The sequence below is a fragment of the Mustela lutreola genome, chromosome 6 (assembly GCF_030435805.1).
Source record: "Mustela lutreola isolate mMusLut2 chromosome 6, mMusLut2.pri, whole genome shotgun sequence".
NCBI lineage: Eukaryota > Metazoa > Chordata > Mammalia > Carnivora > Mustelidae > Mustela > Mustela lutreola.
Window position 1 is genome coordinate 46,508,524 of NC_081295.1, and position 21,637 is coordinate 46,530,160.

A 21,637-nucleotide genomic window follows, 5' to 3' on the forward strand; every position below is an offset into this window, starting at 1 on the left:
AGTACAACTACAGGAACTGATATCAGACCAGTATTTGCAAGGGCCTGGGAGTATAGGAGAAGAGAAATAACTACAAAGGGGCCCAGAAGAACTTTTTGGAGTGATGTGAATAGTCTTTGTTTTGACTGTAGTATTGGTTACTTGGCTGTAGGCTCTATCCAAATTCATAAACTGTACACACAAGTTGTTATTTTCCATGTATGTTAATTAGAGTTTAATACATGTGACCATAAATCTGCATAAAAATCTCGGTCATTTTATAATCATATAGGAAAAAAGTGCAGGATGATTAACCATAATTAAAAAAAAACTTTTCATAGGGACCTTTGAGGGTTTGTTTTTTACTCCTTGCTAATTTTCATAGTATAGCACTCTAGAGAGAGAAAAGGTTTCCTTCTGTTCTTAATCTAGAAATTAAAAAGTATAAGCAATCAATGTGTTTTTTGGGGTACTATCTTTCACCATCTCCTTTGGTTCTGTATCTTCTTGTACAAATTCAAAAAAGAATCTGGCTGTCACTTTGTTGAAAATCCATCTTTCCTATAATGTAAGCTATGACTGAAAATGTCTCCTTTGGAATGATATAATTAATGTGGCTGTGTTAACAGAGGTCTGATCAGTTAGCAAGATGGCAATAAAGACCATTTATTTGCTTGAATAACAGCTGAAGACAACATATAATCTACAATTCCTTTTCCATGAAAAAAATTTTTTGACGCTTTTAAAAACAACATTTAGCGACTAATTTGGTCTTTAAGCTTCCTTGATGAAAAATGCAAGTTCCATGGAAACAGGAACTCTGGTTGTGGCACAATTCTCACCATCTGTCTGGAACAGTGTGCCTGGCTCTGAAGAAGTAGGTTATGTGAGCAATCATACATAGACATACCATTAGTTCAATATCACTGCCAATTATATAAAGTTGATCTTCCATGGAAAGCTTCCTGTTCAAATGGGCGAGGACATATGTGATTCCTGGTAACCGTACAGCAGGACTGGTAAGGAGACTACCCCAGAGGGCACTGTAGAAGGCTGACTGGTCCACTGCAGCAGCAACCTTTTCCAACAAGGTGTTTGTTCTGAGGGACAAAACAAAGTGGCTTAAGAAGACAAGCATTTAGTTTCATGTTGCTAAAAGGAAATTATTCTCCTCAGGAATGTATGAAAGCATTCACACTATTGTTCCATGCTTTGCCCTGGACACAAGTGTGATAGACTAAAAGTGTATTCTCCAAGAGGACTGGATTTCAGTCCTGGCTCCCCCATTGACTTACTATGGAGAAGTCACTTAATCTTTCTCTAGTTCCATGTCCTGATCTGTAAAAGAATCTTCAGTCCCATACATCTTAGTTAACAGTAATCCTATAGCAGAATATATTTTCTGTTGAATTTCTATGAATTTTTTTTGTTTTTAAAGTAGGCTCCAGGGCACCTGGGTGGCTCAGTGGGTTAAGCCTCTGCCTTTGGCTTAGGTCATGATCTCAGGGTCCTGGGATCTAGTCCCGCATCGGGCTCTCTGCTCAGCAGGTAGCCTGCTTTCTCCTCTCTCTCTGCCTGCCTCTCTGCCTACTTGTGATCTCTCTCTGTAAAATAAATAAATAAAATCTTAAAAAAAATAAATAAATAAAATAAAGTAGGCTCCACACCCAATGTGGAGCCCAACATGGGGCTTTGACCTCATGACCCATCTGAGATCAAGACCTGAGCTGAGATCAAGAGTCAGATGCTTAACCAAATGAGCCACCCAGGTGCTCTCCCTATGAATTCTGAAAGGACGTTTTCCAAATGTTTCCTTTTCTTTGAAATCATATTATATAATTCACAATAACTTTGAAAAAGTTTGCTGGAGATTCTTGCAGGGGAGCACAGCAACCAATATAGCCTTGACCAAAGAATAGTCCGCCTCTATTGTGGAAGGCTGTCCACTTTGATCAAGCACACAGCTTCAGGAGGGACACACATGGAACAGTGAAGGAAGAAGAGGACACCTGCCTAGCCAGCCAGGTCAGTTGAATCAACCCTAGTGATCCATGGGGTGACAGATGTCACACCGAGATTGCCCTCACATCCTGCAATTCATAAAAATTTAATCAGACCTGTAACAAAATCAAAGATGCATTATTGCTTTATTAGGGACTATATTTAAAAATAAATTACTTTTGATTTGCTTCAAGCAGAGAATAACATAATACCTAAAAATTTATTATATTGTAGTATAGTAGTCAGAATCAAAAGAATCTGATGATGCATTTTACTGTTTACTTGCTATGTGATTTATTTATTTATTTATTTTAATTTTCTTTTCAGCGTAACAGTATTCATTGTTTTTGCACCACACCCAGTGCTCCATGCAATACGTGCCCTCCTTAATACCCACCACCAGGCTCCCACAACCTCCCACTCCCCGCCCCTTCAAAACCTTCAGGTTGTTTTTCAGAGTCCATAGTCTCTCATGCTTTACCTCCCCTTCCAATTTCCCCCAACTCCCTTCTCCTCTCTAACTCCCCATGTCCTCCATGCTATTTGCTATGCTCCACAAATAGGTGAAACCATATGATAATTGACTCTCTGTGCTTGACTTATTTCACTCAGCATAATCTCTTTCAGTCCCATCCAGGTTGCTACAAAAGTTGGGTATTCATCCTCTCTGATGGAGGCATAATACTCCATAGTGTATATGGACCACATCTTCCTTATCCATTCATCTATTGACTTGCTATGTGATTTAACCCAACACTATACTCCCTCATGGCCTTAATTTATCTTTGGATTAAAAGAACATGGTTATAAATCCCTTTATTAGAATTTGTGTGGAATAACTGCTAAAACATAATCTACAGTCTGAATATTTATGTCTCCTCAAAAATCATGTTAAAACCTTATCTTCTCAAAATGATACCAGGAGAGGCAGAGCCTTTGAGAGGTGCTTAAATCCTGAGGGTGGAAATCTCATGAATGAAATTAGTGCTCTTATGAAAGAAATCCCACAGAACTCCGTAGTCCCTTCCACTGTGTGAGGACCAGGGAGGAGGCTCTAGTTATGAACCAGGAAGAGTGCATCACCAGAAAATGACCTTGCTCATACTGATACTGGACTTCCAGCCTTCAGAACTGACAGATTAGTTGTTTATAAGTATTTTGTTATAGCAGCTCAAACGGACCAAGACACATAACGAGACAAATCAGAGATACCACACTCATAAAAATCATTATGTTAAATTTTTAATTGTGACTAGCAGACTTATAAAGTGTTTCCCTAGAATAAATATAACAATTAGAAACAAAACTCAGCTATACACTAAATGAAATTACATCATATGTTTCTAAAATTGTAAGGGAGTAAAAAAGTTGACAAAAGAAAATGATGTTTTTAGACATAAATTTTATTTTCTCCAAGTAGTTTAGGAAGGTAATCCAGTATTTTCAGGATTAGATTCTTATCGCATTATAGAAACATATGAACCAAAATAAAATAGAGTAGCTGGACAATACACCAGAATCAATTATTTAAATTCAAATCATTAAGTGTACTCATAAAATAAGCTTGGCATTTTCTGTTCTTGCCACCTCAACTCACAATTTCCTTTTTGGGAAGAATACTAGTAACAAGCTACTAAAGATAGTTAATGCATCATGCACTGTCTATAACTATAAACTTCCTCAGAAGCAGTAATAGGCTCCAAAATAGATTAATTCATTTTCTTTAAGAAGTTAAAATATCAAGAGCATCATGTCACAGCTAGTGAAACAGCACTGTACTTGGTGTTAGGCTCTTTTCCATCACTAATAACTTAAAAACTGTTAACACATGGTCCAATTTCCCATTGTTTTATTAATTTAAGTTCCTACATATTGATTATTTTAAATTATGGGTTGCAATTTTTTGAGTAACTTGTATGTGCTAGGACTTGACTAAGTGATTTCATTATTACAGTAACAGAATGGAATAAGTACTGTTTGTTTTAGAGATGAAGAAACTGAATAAAGTTCTGAAATGTTGAAAAGCTTGTCTAAGCTGTCTAGTGTCTACTGAGCCAGGATTTGAACCCAGTGCATCTACCTCCCAAGTTTGTGTTCTTATAACCTACCTACATTTTCAGTGCAATACACAAATTAGATACATACCACAATATTTTTTTAGTTGTTATAGAAACCTTCAGGTCAAGTGTTTAGAATAATTAATTTTTGTGATGTTAAAACATTATTGATCCAAGGATGCTTGCTGACAAATCTATGACTTTGCTTACTTAGTTGCACTAATAACAGTACCATCTTACCTCTCATAGTACTCTGATCCTTCTTCTAAGCCAGGCAGAATACCAGTTAGCAATCCTTGTAGACCAGGCTTCAGTGTTTTACCCAAAGGCAGGTAATAGATCTCATACAAACTTAGCAATGTTGGTTTCACAGACATGGCAGCATTTGCAAGAAGAGGAAATAACCCAGAACTATTTAAAAACATAGAAACAAAAGGGGGTGGGGAGAAGCACATTAACTACAAAACATTAATTCATATGTACCTACATATACATGTAAATCTTGACTTATATTTTGACAAAATAAGAAGTTCTCCTAATCAACTCAAAATGATATCCTCTTCTACATCAATTTAATCAACACGAGTCTCTCACCTAAGCCTCATATTCATAAACCCAGTGGCCACCTAGCTATTTTATAAAGACTTCAAATTTCACAATTTCAAAATATGGCATCATTATCCATCTGGCTGACCAAAAACTTATACATTTAGGAGTGATCCTTGACTCCTTTAAAAAAAAATCTTCTCCTCTAACTTGTATTAAGTCACCAAGTTTTCTCTCCACATCACTCTTCCAGATACTTTTCTTTGAATACTGTAAATCATCTCCATCTCTACCAGACTTTTCCCTAGAAGACTCGACTATTATGTAGTGCTCAATCATCCTGACTTACCATGTACTGCTTCAGTACTGCCCTGAAGCACCTATCCTCGGGAAAACCTTTCACTGGCTTTCTTTTGCCTTTCAGATCAGTCTAGTTTAATGTAGCTTTCAACATTTTTTGATTTTTTTACTACACACCTGTTCAGCCCACATAAGCTCACCAATTTTGCTCTTGCACCTTCTGCTCCACATATACTGAAGAATTCCTTTCAGATTTGTTTGAGAACCTTCCATGCTCTTTTTAGTGTCTAGGTCTTTCCATATGCTGGTCCATTAGGTTTAATTCCTACTCCTTTACTTACAACTTTTTTGTTGTCTAGTGACTTCTAGACTTTCAGGAATTAGCCTAAGCCATTTCCTGGAGGAGACTGTCTTCAAATTAGACCAGGTTAGGCTTCCTGTTTTGTTAGTGTCCAATACCTACTTATTCTAGTAAGTTATTCTGTACTTACTGAGTATTTCTAATAGGCAGCTCTGTAAATATCAGAAAGCAAGGGACTATGACTATCTTTTTGTTTGTTTGTTTCTTTTTTTTTTTTTTTAAAGATTTTATTTATTCATTTGACAGAGAGAGATCACAAAATAAATGGAGAGGCAGGCAGAGAGAGAGAGAGAGGGAAACAGGCTCCCTGCTGAACAGAGAGCCCGATGCGGGACTAGATCCCAGGACCCTGAGATCATGACCTGAGCTGAAGGCAGCGGCTTAACCCACTGAGCCACCCAGGCGCCCTATCTTTTTGTTTCTGTATCCTAAGGTCCTAGCACCAAGTCCTCTTGCACTTAGGTGCATAACAAAAACATAAAGATTGTTTTGCTACTAGTTTATATAGTAAATAGAGGTTACTACTTGCTACTAGTTTATATAGTAAATAGAGGTCATCCTGCCTCCAACTTTAGGTAGTCTGATCTAAATTTATAGTCAAAGCTACTTTCCTTCATAAGCACCAGGGCCCAATGCTGGCTTTTGCCAAAGTCCTGCTTCATCCACTTTCCTTTTTTCCCCCCTTTAACTTCTCTCTATCTTTCTTTTTTAAAAGATTTTATTGTTTAAATAATCTCTACACCCAATATGGGGCTCAAACTTACAACCCTGAGATCAAGAGTTGGATGCTCTACCAACTGAGTCAACTAGGCGCCCCCATCCTGTAACTTCTGTCCTTCTTCTTCCACTTACATCTTTGTCTTTCAACACAATTGTGTTCAATCTCATTCAGTGTACCTGGGTGATCTCAATTATTTTCACGTCTTCAACTGTCACCTAAATGATGACTGCTGTAAAATCTCTAGACTGAGGTCCAAATTTGTCTTACCAAACGCTGACTATATGTAATATTTCATGGTACTCAAACTGCACATCCAGCCTTCTTAGTAACACTGCTGTGTACTGCATCATGTTAAGAAAAAATAAGCTTAAGGGGTGCCTGGGTGGCTCAGTGGGTTGGGACTCTGCCTTCGGCTCATGATCTCAGGGCCCTCGGATTGAGCCCCACGTCAGGCTCTCTGCTTGTTGGGGAGCCTGCTTCCCTCTCTCCCTCTGCCTCCCTTTCTGCCTACTTGTTATCTCTCTTTCTCTGTCAAATAAATAAATAAAATCTTAAAATCTTTAAAAAAAAGAACGCTTGGGCGCCTGGGTGGCTCAGTGGGTTGAGCCGCTGCCTTCGGCTCGGGTCATGATCTCAGGGTCCTGGGATCGAGTCCCGCATCGGGCTCTCTGCTCAGCAGGGAGCCTGCTTCCCTCTCTCTCTCTGCCTGCCTCTCCATCTGCTTGTGATTTCTCTCTGTCAAATAAATAAATAAATAAAATCTTTAAAAAAAAAAAAAAAAAAAAAAAAAAAAAAAAAAAAAAAAAAAGAACGCTTAAAGCAGCAATATGGTATTTTGCCATATAACAATTTGTTCAACTTTAAAAGTATTTGTATAGGAGCACCTGGGTGGCTCAGTGGATTAAGCCGCTGCCTTCAGCTCAGGTCATGATCTCAGGGTTCTGGGATCGAGCCCCACATTGGGCTCTCTGCTCGGCGGGGAGCCTGCTTCCCCCTTTCTCTCTGCCTGACTCTCTGCCTGCTTGTGATCTCTCTCTCTGTCAAATAAATAAATAAAATCTTAAAAAAAAAAAAAGTATTTGTATATAATTATGTACAACCATACACCTTGAGATTAACAAAATTACAAATGAAAAACATAAAGTCCAACATTAATATAAAATTTAGTTTTTAAATTAGATGCACTTTGAAAAAATATAGACTAGCAATATAATTTCAATCTATGTTGTGTAAGAATGTCTGCTAAATCTAGAAATGTAGAAATGTTTTCCTAGGTGTGGTATTATAGAGATAATTTACTATTCTGGTAACATCCTGCTGAAAAAATCAGATATACTGCAATTTTGTAAAATAACTGTTTTTAAGGTAAAATTTGTGTTACTGAAGAGCTGAAAAGTAGCAGGCATGACTTATAAAGTCCTGCATTAAGAAAGGAAACTACCATCTCTGAAACTAATAATACACTAAATGTTAACAAAATTGAATTTAAATATAACTTTTTAAAAAAGGAAAATCTATCAGTTACTAGAGAATTATAAGCAACACAAATTCAGAAATTCTTGGCTTTTCTTTTAAAGTGCTGTTTTTTGGAATGCAGTATTTATTATTATTAAAAACAACCATGACATCCAAGCAGAATTTAAAGAAAAAACATATATGCTCACTAAAGCAGACCAGCAAAGCTAAAAGTTTGTTTTTATTTAAAAAAAATTTTTTTTTTTTTTTTAATTTTAGCATTGTTTGGGTGGCTCAGTTGGTTAAAGTGTCTGCCTTTGGCTCAGGTCATGATCCTAGGGTCCTGGGATCAAGCCCGCATGGTAAGCAGGGAGCCTGCTTCTCCCACTCCCTCTGATGCTCTCCCTGCTTGTGGTCTCTCACTCTTGCTCTTTCAGATAAATAAATAAAATCTTAAAAAAAAAGACTGATTAATTTAGAAAGAGAGCATGAGCAAGGGGAAAGGCAGAGGGAGAAAGAAGCAGACTTCCCACTGAGTGAGGAGCCTGAAATAGGGCTCCATACAGGACCCCAAGACCTGAGCCACAACCAGAGGTTGAATGTTTAACCAACTAAGCCACCCAGGTACCCCAAATTTGTTTTTATTTTTAATTTTTTTCCAAAGATTTTATTTATTTGAGAGAGAGAGACAGATGGTGGGGGTGGGGGGAGAGGGACAAGCAGACTCTGCACTGAGCATGGAGCCCCATGTGGGGATCATGAGATCCTGAGCATGAGCCGAAATCAAGTGGCTTATTCAACCGGCTAAGCTATCCTGGTATGCCTAAAAGTTTGTTTTTAAAAAGACTAACAAAATTGATAAACCCCTGACAAGACTGATCAAAGGGAAAAAATAAGGTCTGAGTTACCAATATCAAGAGTGAAAGAGGAAAAGTGGATATGCACGTGGGAAAGAAACTGGACCCTTATCTTACGTCACACATAATAGTTAACTTGAAATGGAGTAGAGACTTAAACATAAGGCTGGAAACCATAAAACTCTTAGAGGAAAACATAGGGGAAAAGCTCCCTGCATTGGTCTTGGCATTGTTTTTTAGATATGAAATCTAAAGCACAAGCAACAAAAGCAAAAATAAATAACTGGGACTATATCCAACTAAAAAGGTACTGCACAATAAATGATAATCAATAAAATGAAAAGGTAATCTATGGAATGAGAGAAAATATTTGCAAACCACATACCTAACAAAGAGTAAATATCCAAAATAATATCCAAAATTAATATAAGGGACTCATGGTCAACAGCATAATATCTCAAATAATCCAATTAAAAAATGGGCAAAGGACCTGATATATCATCCAAAGAAGATACTGGAATGGCCACTAAGTACATGACAAGGTGCTCAACATCATTAATCACCAGGGAAATACAAATCAAAAACAAAATGGGGTATTACCGCACAACTGTTGGAAAGGCTATTATCAAAAAACAAAAGATGACAAATGCTGACAAGGATGTGGAGAAGAGAACCCTTGTATGCTGTTGGAGGGAATGCAAATTGGTACACCAATTATGGAAAACAGTATAAAGGTCCTTCAAACAATTAAAAATAGAAGTACAATATGATCCAGAAATCCCACCTCTAGATATATATCTAAAAGAAATGAAATCATGAACTTGAAGAGATATCTGCACTCCCATTTCACTGCAGCATTATTTATAATAGCCAAGACATGGAAACAACTTGTATCCATTGACAGATGAAAGATAAACTGCCACACGTGCTCGTGCTTGTGCATGCATGTGCACTCTTTCTCTCTGAATGCAGTATTATTTGGTCATTTAAAAAAAAAAATCTTGCCATTTGTGACAATATGGATGGACTTCAAGGCCATGATGCTAAGTGAAATAAGTAAGTAGGGAAAAAAAATATTGCATCTCACTTAAATGCAGGAACTAAGAAAACTAAGTGCATAAAACCAGAGAAGAGAATGGTGGTTGCCTGGGATGGGTGGGGGGGAGAAGTGGGTGAAGGTGGTCAAAGATACAAACCTCCAGTTACAAGATAAGTAAGTTCTGATGATATAATGTACATGATGGTGACTACCGTTAACAATACTGTATTTGGGGGTGGCTCAGTGGGTTAAAGCCTCTGCCTTCGGCTCGGGTCGTGATCCCAGGGTCCTGGGATGGAGCCCCGTGTCGGGCTCTCTGCTCCGCGGGGAGCCTGCTTCCTTCTCTCTCTCTCTCTCTCTGCCTGCCTCTCTGCCTACTTGTGATCTCTGTCTGTCAAATAAATAAATAAAATCTTTAAAACAAACAAACAAACAAAAAAACAATACTGTATTTGGAGTTGATAAGAGAATAGACCTTAAAAGTTCTGATCATAAGAAAAAAAATCATAACTGAGGTTATGATGGATGTGTGAACTAAACATATGGTAATCATTTCACAGTATATACGTTTATCAAATAATATGTTATACAACTTAAACTTATATAATGTTGTATGTCAATTACATCTTAATAATGATCAGAAAAAATTTCACACAGATATGAAAAAAGAGAGAGAATTAGTAATCTAGAAGTTAAGTAACAGGAAATTATCCAGAATGCAACAAAGACAGACAAGACGTTTGAAAACAAGAAAGAGAGAATAAGAGATGGGGAACTCAGAGTGAGAAGACCTAACGGTGCTTACTCATAGTTCCAAAAAGCGGAGAGAGAATAGATGGAGTAAAGACAATTTGAAGAGATTCAGAATTGATGAAAGTCACTGATTCACAGATGTAAAAATCCCAATGAATCAAACCAGGATAAATAAATAGATACCACCCTCTAAATACGTGGCAGTGAAACTACAGGGTATTAACAACAAAGATGTAGAGGAAAGGCTCTTACATATAGGTAAGTCTTCTCTAGGCAAGTCTTCTCTGAGGATTTGATATTTAATCAGAGACCTGAATTAGAGCATTGAGGGTGAGGGAAACAAAGAAAAAGATGAGGAAGTATAAGCAAAGAGATCTGTATCATAGAACAAAGTGAATTGGGTGGAAAAAAGTAGGAATTGGAAGTAATTGAGACATGCAGGGCCAAAGTACATAAAACTTCAGAAGCCAGAGTAAGTACTTTGAATTTTACTTTTAAGTAGCAGGAAGAAGTCAATGGAGATTTTTAACAGGAGAATGACCTCTATTTAAAGTATCAAAAAGTTGGGGGCGCCTGGGTGACTCAGTGGGTTAAGCCTCGACTTTCGGCTCAGGTCATGATCTCAGCCGAGATCATGGGATCGAGCCCTGCATTGAGCCCTACATCAGGCTCTCTGTTCAGTGGGTAGCCTGCTTCCCCCTCTCTCTCCTCCTGCCTCTCTGTACTAAAAAGTTTACTCTGGTACTGTGTTAAGAAAAGGGTATGAAAGAATCTCTGGTACTGTGTTAAGAAAAGGGTATGAAAGAATAAGAACAATATTATGTGTGCGTTAGGAGGCCAGTGCCAAAGACCAAGCCGGAGATAAAGCTTACTTAGAGCAGATGCTGCCAGTGAGGGTGAAAAGAAGTAGATGGACTGGAAGATCTATGAGAACAATAACTAACATTTATTTAGCACTTCCCATATGCTGCACTGTTCTAAGTACTTTATAAATATTTACATTTTTATCTTAATTAACAATCCTGTGAAACTGGTAATGGGAATACACAGACAGGTGAAGAAAATGACCCAAGATCACAGAGCTGGTGAGTGAAAGACAAACCATTTTGATTCCAAAGCTTCTGTTCTTTACCACTATGAAACAAAACTCTTGGTGACAGATTGTACATGGGAGGAAGAAGAATATGGGCAAAGAAAACAAGATACTAAGTGTAACCCTTGGATTTCAGGCTTGTGTAAATGGATGGACAATGGTGCCATTTACTGAACTTTAGTGTACTTGCAGAAGGCTGGGTTTGTAGAAAATGAGGTTAGGTTGGAATAGGGTGAACTTCAGTTAAAGAAACACACAGAGATGGTGAGTAAGTCAGAAGTTTAAAGCAGAAGCCAACACTGGTGATTACCAAGTTGGGAGTTAGCACTTAAAGGATAAAACATGGGTATGGATAAGCTCCCCCAACGAAAGCAATATAAAGGCAAAGGCAAGGCTATGCAAGCTTTAAGAAATTCCATATGTCCATATGAAGACTGAAAAATTAAACTGCAGAATAAAAGCCAATAGAAAAAGACTATTTCAGGGAAAGAATGATCAACTACATTGAAAGCTGCTGAGAGATAAAGGTAACATATCTTTTCAGTGTAGTCCTCAAGTTGAAAAAAGCAAAAAGTAGTGTACTCTCAACAATTTTATGCAAAAATTTTTCATTAATGACATAGAAGAAAAAAAACCTTATATTAAGGAATATCCTAAATTTTTCTAAAGTACTTAATATCAAAATATTTGACACTGACATCTAAAAACTTCCTTAAAGGACTTTTCAGTATTTTAGCTTTTATTGCCCAAAACATGAAACAATTAAAAATGTTTTTTATTTTTACATAAATAATAAAATTTTTCTTACCTGTATAAAAAAAGGTCTTTGGCAAGTCTCTTAGGTCCAATGATTTTGAAGATAATCTCATATGTTTCAAGTGCCTTTCGATGAACTCCACCTGGTAATGCTGGATGTAGGCATTGAGCTAGGCGTTTGCCTATGGTCAGCTTTTTGGGTACTACCTGGTACTTTGCATTATTTTGTAAAACCTTGAAGAAAACATTTTAATTCATTTGAGTAAAATAAAAACATTATATCTTTTATTTCCATTTTCTAGCACAGAATTATAAAAAATCCTTGTAAGACTTCTTTACACTCTAAAAAATTACAGAGGGTGCCAAACAATTCTTGTCTTAGTCAGTTATATGTATCAGTATATGCCATATTTAAAATTAGAACAGAGGATGTAAAAAAATTATTTTGTTAAAGAAAAAGAACCCACTACAAGTTAACAGAAGTATCATTTTTATTTAAAAAAAAACCCACATAATATTTTGCCAACAAATTTATTCAGAAGAGAGGCAATGATTTAGATTTTTGCAAATCTTTAATGTCATTTATCTGTCAATCTATTTTTGATACACTGTTTGAAAGATCTGAAGGAAACTGGATCTCAATATAAATATGTAGTTGGAGGAGCAACAACCATTGCTTTAGTATATCATATGATAGCAAGGAATTCTAATGCTTAGAAGAATCTACTTAAGATTATAATTTCCCATTTGTTTTTGCTAACATAACTTCCCAAGTGGGTCAAATACAACTGCATTTATTCAAACATAACATTTTTTTAGAGGTAATAGTCAGGGTAGAACTTATAGAAGATTCTATTTTACAAACCACCCAAAGGAGACTAGTTATTTAAAAAGAACTTGAAAGTTCTTCCAAGTATTATAGTAAAGTGCTGACAGAAAATTACAGAAAAAACACTCAGAATGAAAACATTAAAATATGCTAGAATGGGAATTTAGAAGAAATATAAAAGAAGTCCTGTCCTTTACAAAACAAAGAACTGAAGTTAAAATGTGTAAAATGACCTGCCAAAGGCAGTGCAGTAGAAAACTTAGGACTGGATCTCCCAGTTTATAACAAAAGTGGAAGCTCTGAGATCCACTTAGATATACCATTTTCAATGTTCTTCCTACTATTAGCTTTTAATTCAGTCTTAATTGGATGTAATGAATGTAAATAAAATCCATACATGAAAAGCAAATTAAGGGCAAAATACCAGTAAGAACACAGTTATGAAAAATACTTTTCAACTAGCTGCTTCTGTTCCAAAATATTAATTTGAATTTTAAACACAGTAGCCAGGAGTCAATATTTACAAATTTTTAATTTATTTTTTTAGTAATCTCTACATCCAACATGGGCTCAAACTCAACACCCTGAGATCAAGAGTCACATGCTCTTCCAACTGAGCCAGTCAGGCACTCCAATATTTACATATATTTTAAGAAAAAGTATTATTACCTCTGTGGAAAATTTAATGATCTATTAAACAAAATGTTTAATAAAAAATTCTATTAATACCAAATAAAATTTAAGAAGTAAAATAAAGCAGCATTTTCTGAAAGTATTTCAAAACTCAAAAACCGGGACGCCTGGGTGGCTCAGTTGGTTAAGCAGCTGCCTTCGGCTCAGGTCATGATCCCAGCATCCTGGGATCGAGTCCCACATCGGGCTCCTTGCTCAGCAGGGAGCCTGCTTCTCCCTCTGCCTCTGCTGCCACTCTGTCTGCCTATGCTCGCTCTCTCCCCTCCCCCTCTGATAAATAAATAAAATCTTTAAAAAAAAACAAACAAACAAAAAAACCCCTCAAAAACCTATATAAATGAAGTGAAAGTTTAGTATATTAATAAGTAATAAAATCATATTAATGTATTTAGGCTATCATCAACAAATTTATATTATATATAGTACATATAATCCTTGACTGTTTCTCAACTTAAAGTTAGTTTTTTCAATGACTTGCATATCCTACTTTGTATTATCTGGATACAGTAATATGTTTTCATAAATTATTGATTACATATAGAAACTACTTACGTACTCAATTATATATATTAATTTTGCAATTTAGTAAAATTAAACAGTTCCTAATAAGTTTTCAGCTTCAGAACAACAAAGAAACTAATGACTTTTAAGCATATTCATACATAAGGCTACTGTAAAAAAATTGAGAATTTATCAAACCACAAACGATAAATGTTACAAGTTAACATGTCAAACCAAAGTTTGTGCATCTGTGGGGTGCCTGGGTAGCTCAGTGGGTTAAAGCCTCTGCCTTCAGTTCAGGTCATGATCCCAGGATGGAGTCCCGCTGCTCAATCAGGCTCTCTGCTCAGCAGGAAGCTTGCTTCCTCCTCTCTCTCTCTGCCTGCCTCCCTGCCTACTTGCGATCTCTGTCAAATAAATAAAATCTTAAAAAAAATTTAAAAAAGTTTGTACATCTAATTTTAAGATAAATCCTTGGCACATTAAAAATGAAAAGTTTTTTTAAGATACAAAAATAATTATCCATAGTATGTATGAGGTTGAACAATAGTGTCCTCCCTTAGAGTACATTTTAAGACAATTTCTTCTTCTTCTTCTTCTTTTTTTTTTTTTTTAAAGATTTTATTTATTTATTTGACAGAGAGAGATCACAAGTAGACAGAGGCAGGCAGAGAGAGAGAGAGGGAAGCAGGCTCCCTGCTGAGCAGAGAGCCCAATGCGGGACTCGATCCCAGGACTCTGAGATCACGACCTGAGCCGAAGGCAGCAGCTTAACCCACTGAGCCCCCCAGGCGCCCGATTAAGACAATTTCTTTACTAATAATTGCATGCTCAGCTGTTTCATGTTAAAAGTTACTGGAAGAGCTCATTTCCTATCTTCTCCACTCTACTTAATATTTAAAAGCATCCCAATTCAATAAAAACTGCTTTTAAAAAAAAGAGACAAGAGGGTGCCTGGTGGCTCAGTGGGTTAAATCCTCTGCCTTCAGCTCAGGTCATGATCCGGGAGTCCTGGGATCGAGCCCCACATCGGGCTCTGTGCTCAGCAGGGAGCCTGCTTTCTCCTCTTTCTCTGCCTGCCTCTCTGCCTACTTGTGATCTCTGTCAAATAAATAAATAAATAAAATCTTAAAAGAAATCAGAAACCTCCAAAATCCCCAAAACTATAGATGTAAGGTGAGAAAAGTTTGTTCTAGGTTAAGAAAGAAACAAAAGAAAAGTATTAAAACTTAAAGCTATGAGTTGATCCATAATGCCACCACAGCAGGGTTAGATTAAAACTAGACATCTTTGGAAGAAACTCTCAAGGTGAACCTCCAAGGCTTAAGCGACAACTTGTGACTTTTGTAAAAAGTACTGAATATATCTGAGGGTTTCCTGGATACAAAATTTCCCCTACGGCTACATAACACTTGCAAAGGACAGAGTAAGATTACTACATTCCATTTGGAGTTTTAAATTTTGATGTCAGGAACTGCAGAACCATATCTGATGATCAATTACAGAAATTTGTTATCCCTTGGAGTTAGCATATTTGCTTCCTAGTCTTGTGTTTTTAATGCCAATAATGGAATAACTATATTTTTCAAGTACTGTTGTTGTTCTGGCCACAAAAATATACCTGGCTGTATAAGTAGGCAACTCAGGAAGTAAAATAGCAGTACCAAAAGTAATTCTGAACTTTTATTATGTTTTCAGAATTCTTCACTTCAACCTTTAGAGAAATTCAGTAAGGACAAATTTAGATTTCTGATTTTTACTTTTTTTAATGAAATGGATAAAATGGACATACCTTATTAAGTTTTCCAAGTGCTGATATCAAATCTGCCCATTCACTGGAATATTCAAAATTCTTTAGTGCTTTGTCAATTGCAGCTACATAGTTTCTGTATTTAGAGTCACTCAGTAATTCTAGCTCTTCTGTGTTCATCCTCCCACAGCGTCCCACTAGAGACCAGTTCCAAAGTCATGTAAAATCATTACCTATAAAAAAGTTAGAAGAAACCAAAGTTACAAAGTAAAATATTAAAACAGGTTTGTATGGTCTTGCTACAAAACTATTGGTCAACTTTAAAATAAATAAATAGGACTTCACTGAAATGAAAAACCTTTCTGTTTCAAAGGCTATTATCTGACTGAAAAGAGAAGGCTTCTGGGGAAGATGGCAGAGTGGGAGGACTCTAAGATCACCTTGTTCCAAGGATACAACTAGTTAACTAGATAACTAAATAACTAAATAACCCCAAAAATGACCGGAAGACTGGTAGTACAAACTCTCCACAGCTAAATGTAGAGAAGAGGCCATATCAAAGAAGGTAGTAAGGGCAGTGACAAGATCGAGAGCTAAATGGATCCAGTGAGGGAGGAAGACCCCAGGCCTGAGAGAGGAGAAAAACCGACCCACACCTGGGAGCCTGCATTGGGTCAATGAATCACCATAATATTTTGCTTTGAAAACCAGAGGGGCCAAATTTTTAAGTTCTTATAATCAGCGGGGCTTAAAACCTGGTCCTTTAAAAATCAGGAGGCTTGGGGCGCCTGGGTGGCTCAGTGGGTTAAAGCCTCTGCCTTCAGCTCAGGTCATGATCCCAGGGTCCTGGGATCGAGCCCCGCATCGGGCTCTCTGCTCTGCAACGAAGCCTGCTTCCCTTCCTCTCTCTGCCTGCCTCTCTGCCTGCTTGTGACCTCTGTCTGTCAAATAAATAATAAAATCTTAAAAAAAAAAAAAAATCAGGAGGCTTGTGAGAGAACAGTGAGGGGGAGAGAAAACTGAGCCCACAGCCTTAAAGAAACAGCAAAACAAACAGTTCCAGTAAGATAGGGCATAGAAGCAGCAGTTTGAAAAAAGCCTGGGTATCTGGGAGGAAGATCTGCTTACTAATCTCAAAGCACATGCTGGAGTGGCAGGGATCTTAGGGAGACTTTTCCAGGAAGAAAGGAGCTGGAAGGCATGGTTTAAACAACATGCTACTAAACAATGAATAGGACAACCAAGAAATCAAAGAAGAAATAAAAAATACATGGAGACAAATGAAAATGAAAACACAATGGTCCAAAGTCTTTGGAATGCAACAAAAGTAGGTCTAAGAGGGAAGTTTACAGCAAGAGGAAGTTCTATTATAAGAGGAAGTTTACAAGCCTACCTGCAGAAGAAAGAAAAATCTCAAACAACCTAACCTTATACCTAAAGGAGTTAGAAAAATAAGGGGCAACTGGGTGGCTCAGTCAGTGAAGCATCTAACTCTTGGTTTTAGCTTAGGTCATATCTCAGGGTTGTGAGATGGAGCCCTGCATCAGGTTCTGCGCTTAGTGGGGAATCTCCTGAGATTCTCTCTCTCTCTCCCCCTCTCTGTCACTACCCACCCCCCCTCCCCTGCTCACACGCTAAAATAAACCTTAAAAAAAAAAAAAAAAGAAAAGGAATTAGAAAAAGAAGAACAAACAAAACCCCAAACCAGTGGAAGGAAGAAAACAATGAAGATTAGAGCAAAAACAAGATTACAACAAAATAAAATACAAAAACAAAAACCCTAGTAGATCTGGTAAATGAAACCAAGAGCTGATTCTTTGAAAAGATCAACAACTGACAAAACAAAAAGCAGGGAGGGCACAAAATCTGAAATGAAAGAAAAGAAGAAAGAACACTACAGAACTACAAGGGGTTACAGGAAAAATACTATGAAGAACTTAGATGTCAACAAATGGCACAACCTAGAATCATATCGCCTCCCAAAAACTGAATCAGAAAGAAAGAGAAAATTTGAATAGACCAATTACTAATAATGAAACTGAATCAACAATCAAAAAACTCCCAACAAACAAATGTCTAGAACAGACAGCTTCTCAAGTGATTTCTACCAAACATTTAAAGAAGAGGTAATACCTATTCTCAAACTATTCCAAAAAATTAGAAGAGTAAGGAAAGCTTCCAATTCATTCTATGAGGCCAGCATTACCCTGATGCTAAAACCAGATAAAGACACTACAAGAAAGAGAATTATATAGTTCAGTATCTCTGATGAACTTAGATGCAAAAATTATCAACAAAATATTAACAAACTGAATCCAACAATACATTAAAGAAGTCATTCATTACGATCAAGTGGGATTTATTTCAGGGCTGCAATGCTGGTTCAATATTTGCAGATCAATCACTACATAAATCACATTAAGGAGAGGAAGGATAAACACCATATGGTCATCACATTGGATGCAAAAAATTATCAACAAAATATTAACAAACTGAATCCAACAATACATTTAAAAAGTCATTCACCATGATGAAGTGGGATTTACTTCAGGGCTGTAATGCTGGTTCAATATTTGCAAATCAATCACTACATAAATCACATTAAGGAGAGAAAGGATAAACACGATGTGGTCATCACAATAGAAGGAGAAAAAGCAGCTGACAAAGGATAACATATATTCATGATAAAAACTCTCAGTAAATAAGTTCAGAGAGAACATACCTCAACAAAATAAAGGCCATATGTGAAAAACCCACAGCTAACATCATACTCAATGGTGAAAAGGTGAAAGCTTTCCTCTAAGATCTATCCTCTAAGATATTTCCTCTAAGATCAAGAACAAGATAAGGATTCACTATCAATATCAAGAACAAGATAAGAGTGAACAAGATTCACTCTTACCATGTTTATTCAACATAGCACTGGGAAATCCTAGCTGCAACAAGAAAAAGAAACAAAAGGCATCCAAACTGGTAAGTAATAAGTAAAATTGTTGTATTTGCAGATGACATGATACTATATATAAAAAACCCTAAGGACTCTATCAAAAAAAATATTAGAACTGATGGATGAAATTTGTAAAGTCACAGAATATATAACTAATATAAGGAAATTTGTGTATTTCTCTATACTAATGAGGTAGCAGAAAGAAAAATTAAGGAAACAATCTCATTTCTAATTATACCAAAAAAGAACAAAATACACACAGAAATAAACTTAACCAAGGAAGTAAAAGACCTGTACTCTGAAAACTATACACTGATGAAAGAAACTGAAGACGACACAAACAAGTGGAAAGATGTTCCGTGTTCACAGAATGGGAGAATCAATATTATTAAAATATCCATACTCTCCAAAGCAATCTAGATTTAAAGATTTAATGCAAAATCCTATAAAAATACCAACAGCCATTTGTCACAGAATTAGAAAAATAGTCCTATATATGGAACCACAAAGGACCCCTAATAGGCAAAGCAACCTTGAAAAAGAACAAAGCTAGAAGTTATCATAATCCTAGATTTCAAAATATATCACAAAATTGTAGTGGACAAAACAATATGGTAATGGCACAAAAACAGACACATAAATCAATAGAACAGAATACAGAGAGCAAGTAAACCCATACTTATATGGTCAATTATTCTATAACAAAGGAGGCAAGAATATATAATGGAGAAAAGACAGTCTCTTTAACAAGTAGTGCTGGAAAAACTAGACAGCGACATGTACACAAAAGAATCAAACTGGACCACTTTCTTACAGCATACCCAAAAAGAAACTCAAAAGGGAATAAAGACCTAAATATGAGACCTGAAATCATGAAACTCCCAGAAGAAAACAAAAGCAGTAATTTGACATTGGCCACAGTAACATTTTTCTCCATATGTCTCCTCTGGCAAGGAAAACAAAAGCAAAATTAAACTACTGGTACTACACCAGAATAAAAAGCTTTGTTCGGTGAAAGAAACTATCAACAAAACAAACAGGTAACCTACTGAAAAGAAAATATTTGTAAATGTTATATCCAATAAAGAGATCATTTTCATAAAAATACATTATATGTTTATTTAAAAAAAAAAAATTCGGCAACAAAAAAAAAAAAAAAGAAAAAAGAAAAAAAAGAGCTCATTTTCAAAACATATAAAGAACTTATATAACTCAATACCAAAAGAATCTGATTTAAAAATGGCAGAGGACTTGAACAGACATTTTCCAAAGAAGACATACTGATGGCTAAGAGACCCATGAAAAGATTTTCACACCAATAATCATCAGGGAAATGAAAGATAAACTACAATGAGATATCACCTTATACCTGTCAGACAGTTAAAATAAAAAAGACAAAAAATTACAAGTGTTAAAGATGTGGAGAAAAGGGAACCCCCATGCACTATCAATAGGAATGCAAATTGGTGTAGCCACTGTGGAAGACAGTATGGAGGGTCCTCAAATAATTAAAAATGGAATTTCTATATGTTCTACCAGTGGGAATTCACCCAAAGAAAATGAAAACACTAACTTGAAAAGATACACACACTCCTATCTTTATGGCAGCATTATTTATAATAGCCAAGGCATGGAAATAAGCCAAGTGTCCACTGATAGATGAATGATATGTATCTATAATGGAATATTACTCAGTCATTAAAAAAAATGAAATAGTGCCATTTGCAACAACATGGATGGACCTAGAGGGTACGACGCTGAGTTAAAAAAAAGGTCAGACAAAGGGAAAAAGACAAATACCATGATTTTATTCAAATGTGGAATTTAAGAAACAAATAGACAAAGGGAAAAAGAGATTAAAAAACCCCAAGATCTTAAATACAAATAACAAAATGGTGGTTACAAGAGGGGAGGTCTTTTGGGGTATGTGGGAAAAAAAGAAAGGGAATTGAGACTACATGTATCTTGAAGAGCAATGAGTAAAATACAGAACTTTTGATTATATTGTACACTTGAAACTAAGACTGTATGTTAATTATACTTCAATACATAAAACTGATTGTAAGGATGGTCACACAACTCTGTACTAAAAACTACTAAATTACACACTTGAAATAGGTGAATTGTGTGGTAGGTGAATTAATCTTGATGAAGTTATGTGTGTATATCCCTACATACTTTTTTCCCCTATATAATGGGTCTTAGGGGATCTGTGAATTACTTCAAATTACATGCAAAATTTACCTCTTACATTTTATTGGGAGATAGTCTACTACTTTTTTTTTTTTTTTTTTTTTAAAGATTTTATTTATTTATTTGACAGAGAGAGATCACGAGTAGGCAGAGAGGCAGGCAGAGAGAGAGAGAGAGGAGGAAGCAGGCTCCTGCCGAGCAGAGAGCCCGATGCGGGACTCGATCCCAGGACCCCGAGATCATGACCCGAGCCGAAGGCAGCGGCTTAACCCACTGAGCCACCCAGGCGCCCCGATAGTCTACTACTTTTATAATAATCTCAAAAATGGTTCTTAACAAAATCCTCTAAAAGGTTAAGAGTCACTACTCTAGAGATTACAAGCTATATTGCTAATACATGTTTGCACTGAAAAAAAAAAGGTAAAAATCTATGAATTTATTAAATCAAAATTTGGTTGGTTAAGACTGTGACAAAAAGAATGATGCAAACTTCTCAACACTCTATCTTAATTCTTTTATCCATAAAAATAAAAAGACAAATCCCCACATCCCATTTTTAGAGAGATTATCTTCAATGAAGAGTCACCTGACTTTTATTCACCTCAGTATACCATGGGCCAAGCCCTATGTCTGGGTGCTGAATAAAGAGAATACTTCTGCCCTCATGATACTTTCTTTCCAAATTGGGAGGGGTAGGCCCTTAAAATAATGCAAAATTTAGGCAGGGGAAAAAAACTTGTATTTTATTGTTATACCTTCCTACTCTGGATTTTCACAGGAATAAAATAAAGCAGTATTTTGAAGTA

The 21,637-nt window shown here is 36.2% G+C and overlaps 1 protein-coding gene across 12 annotated transcripts in view; it reads right to left on the reverse strand.

The window, feature by feature from the left end:
- DOP1A (DOP1 leucine zipper like protein A) overlaps window positions 1-21,637 on the reverse strand; it is a 105,257-nt gene that overhangs the window by 62,760 nt on the left and 20,860 nt on the right. For all 12 annotated transcript variants that reach the window (XM_059177186.1, XM_059177194.1, XM_059177191.1 and 9 more), the window contains 4 exons: window positions 15,734-15,924; window positions 11,971-12,152; window positions 4,278-4,448; window positions 890-1,079 (listed from right to left, as the gene is read on the reverse strand). In XM_059177186.1, the coding sequence (XP_059033169.1) occupies window positions 890-1,079; window positions 4,278-4,448; window positions 11,971-12,152; window positions 15,734-15,871 (681 nt within the window). In that variant the 5' untranslated portion in view covers window positions 15,872-15,924. The remainder of the gene's footprint in view (window positions 1-889; window positions 1,080-4,277; window positions 4,449-11,970; window positions 12,153-15,733; window positions 15,925-21,637) is intronic.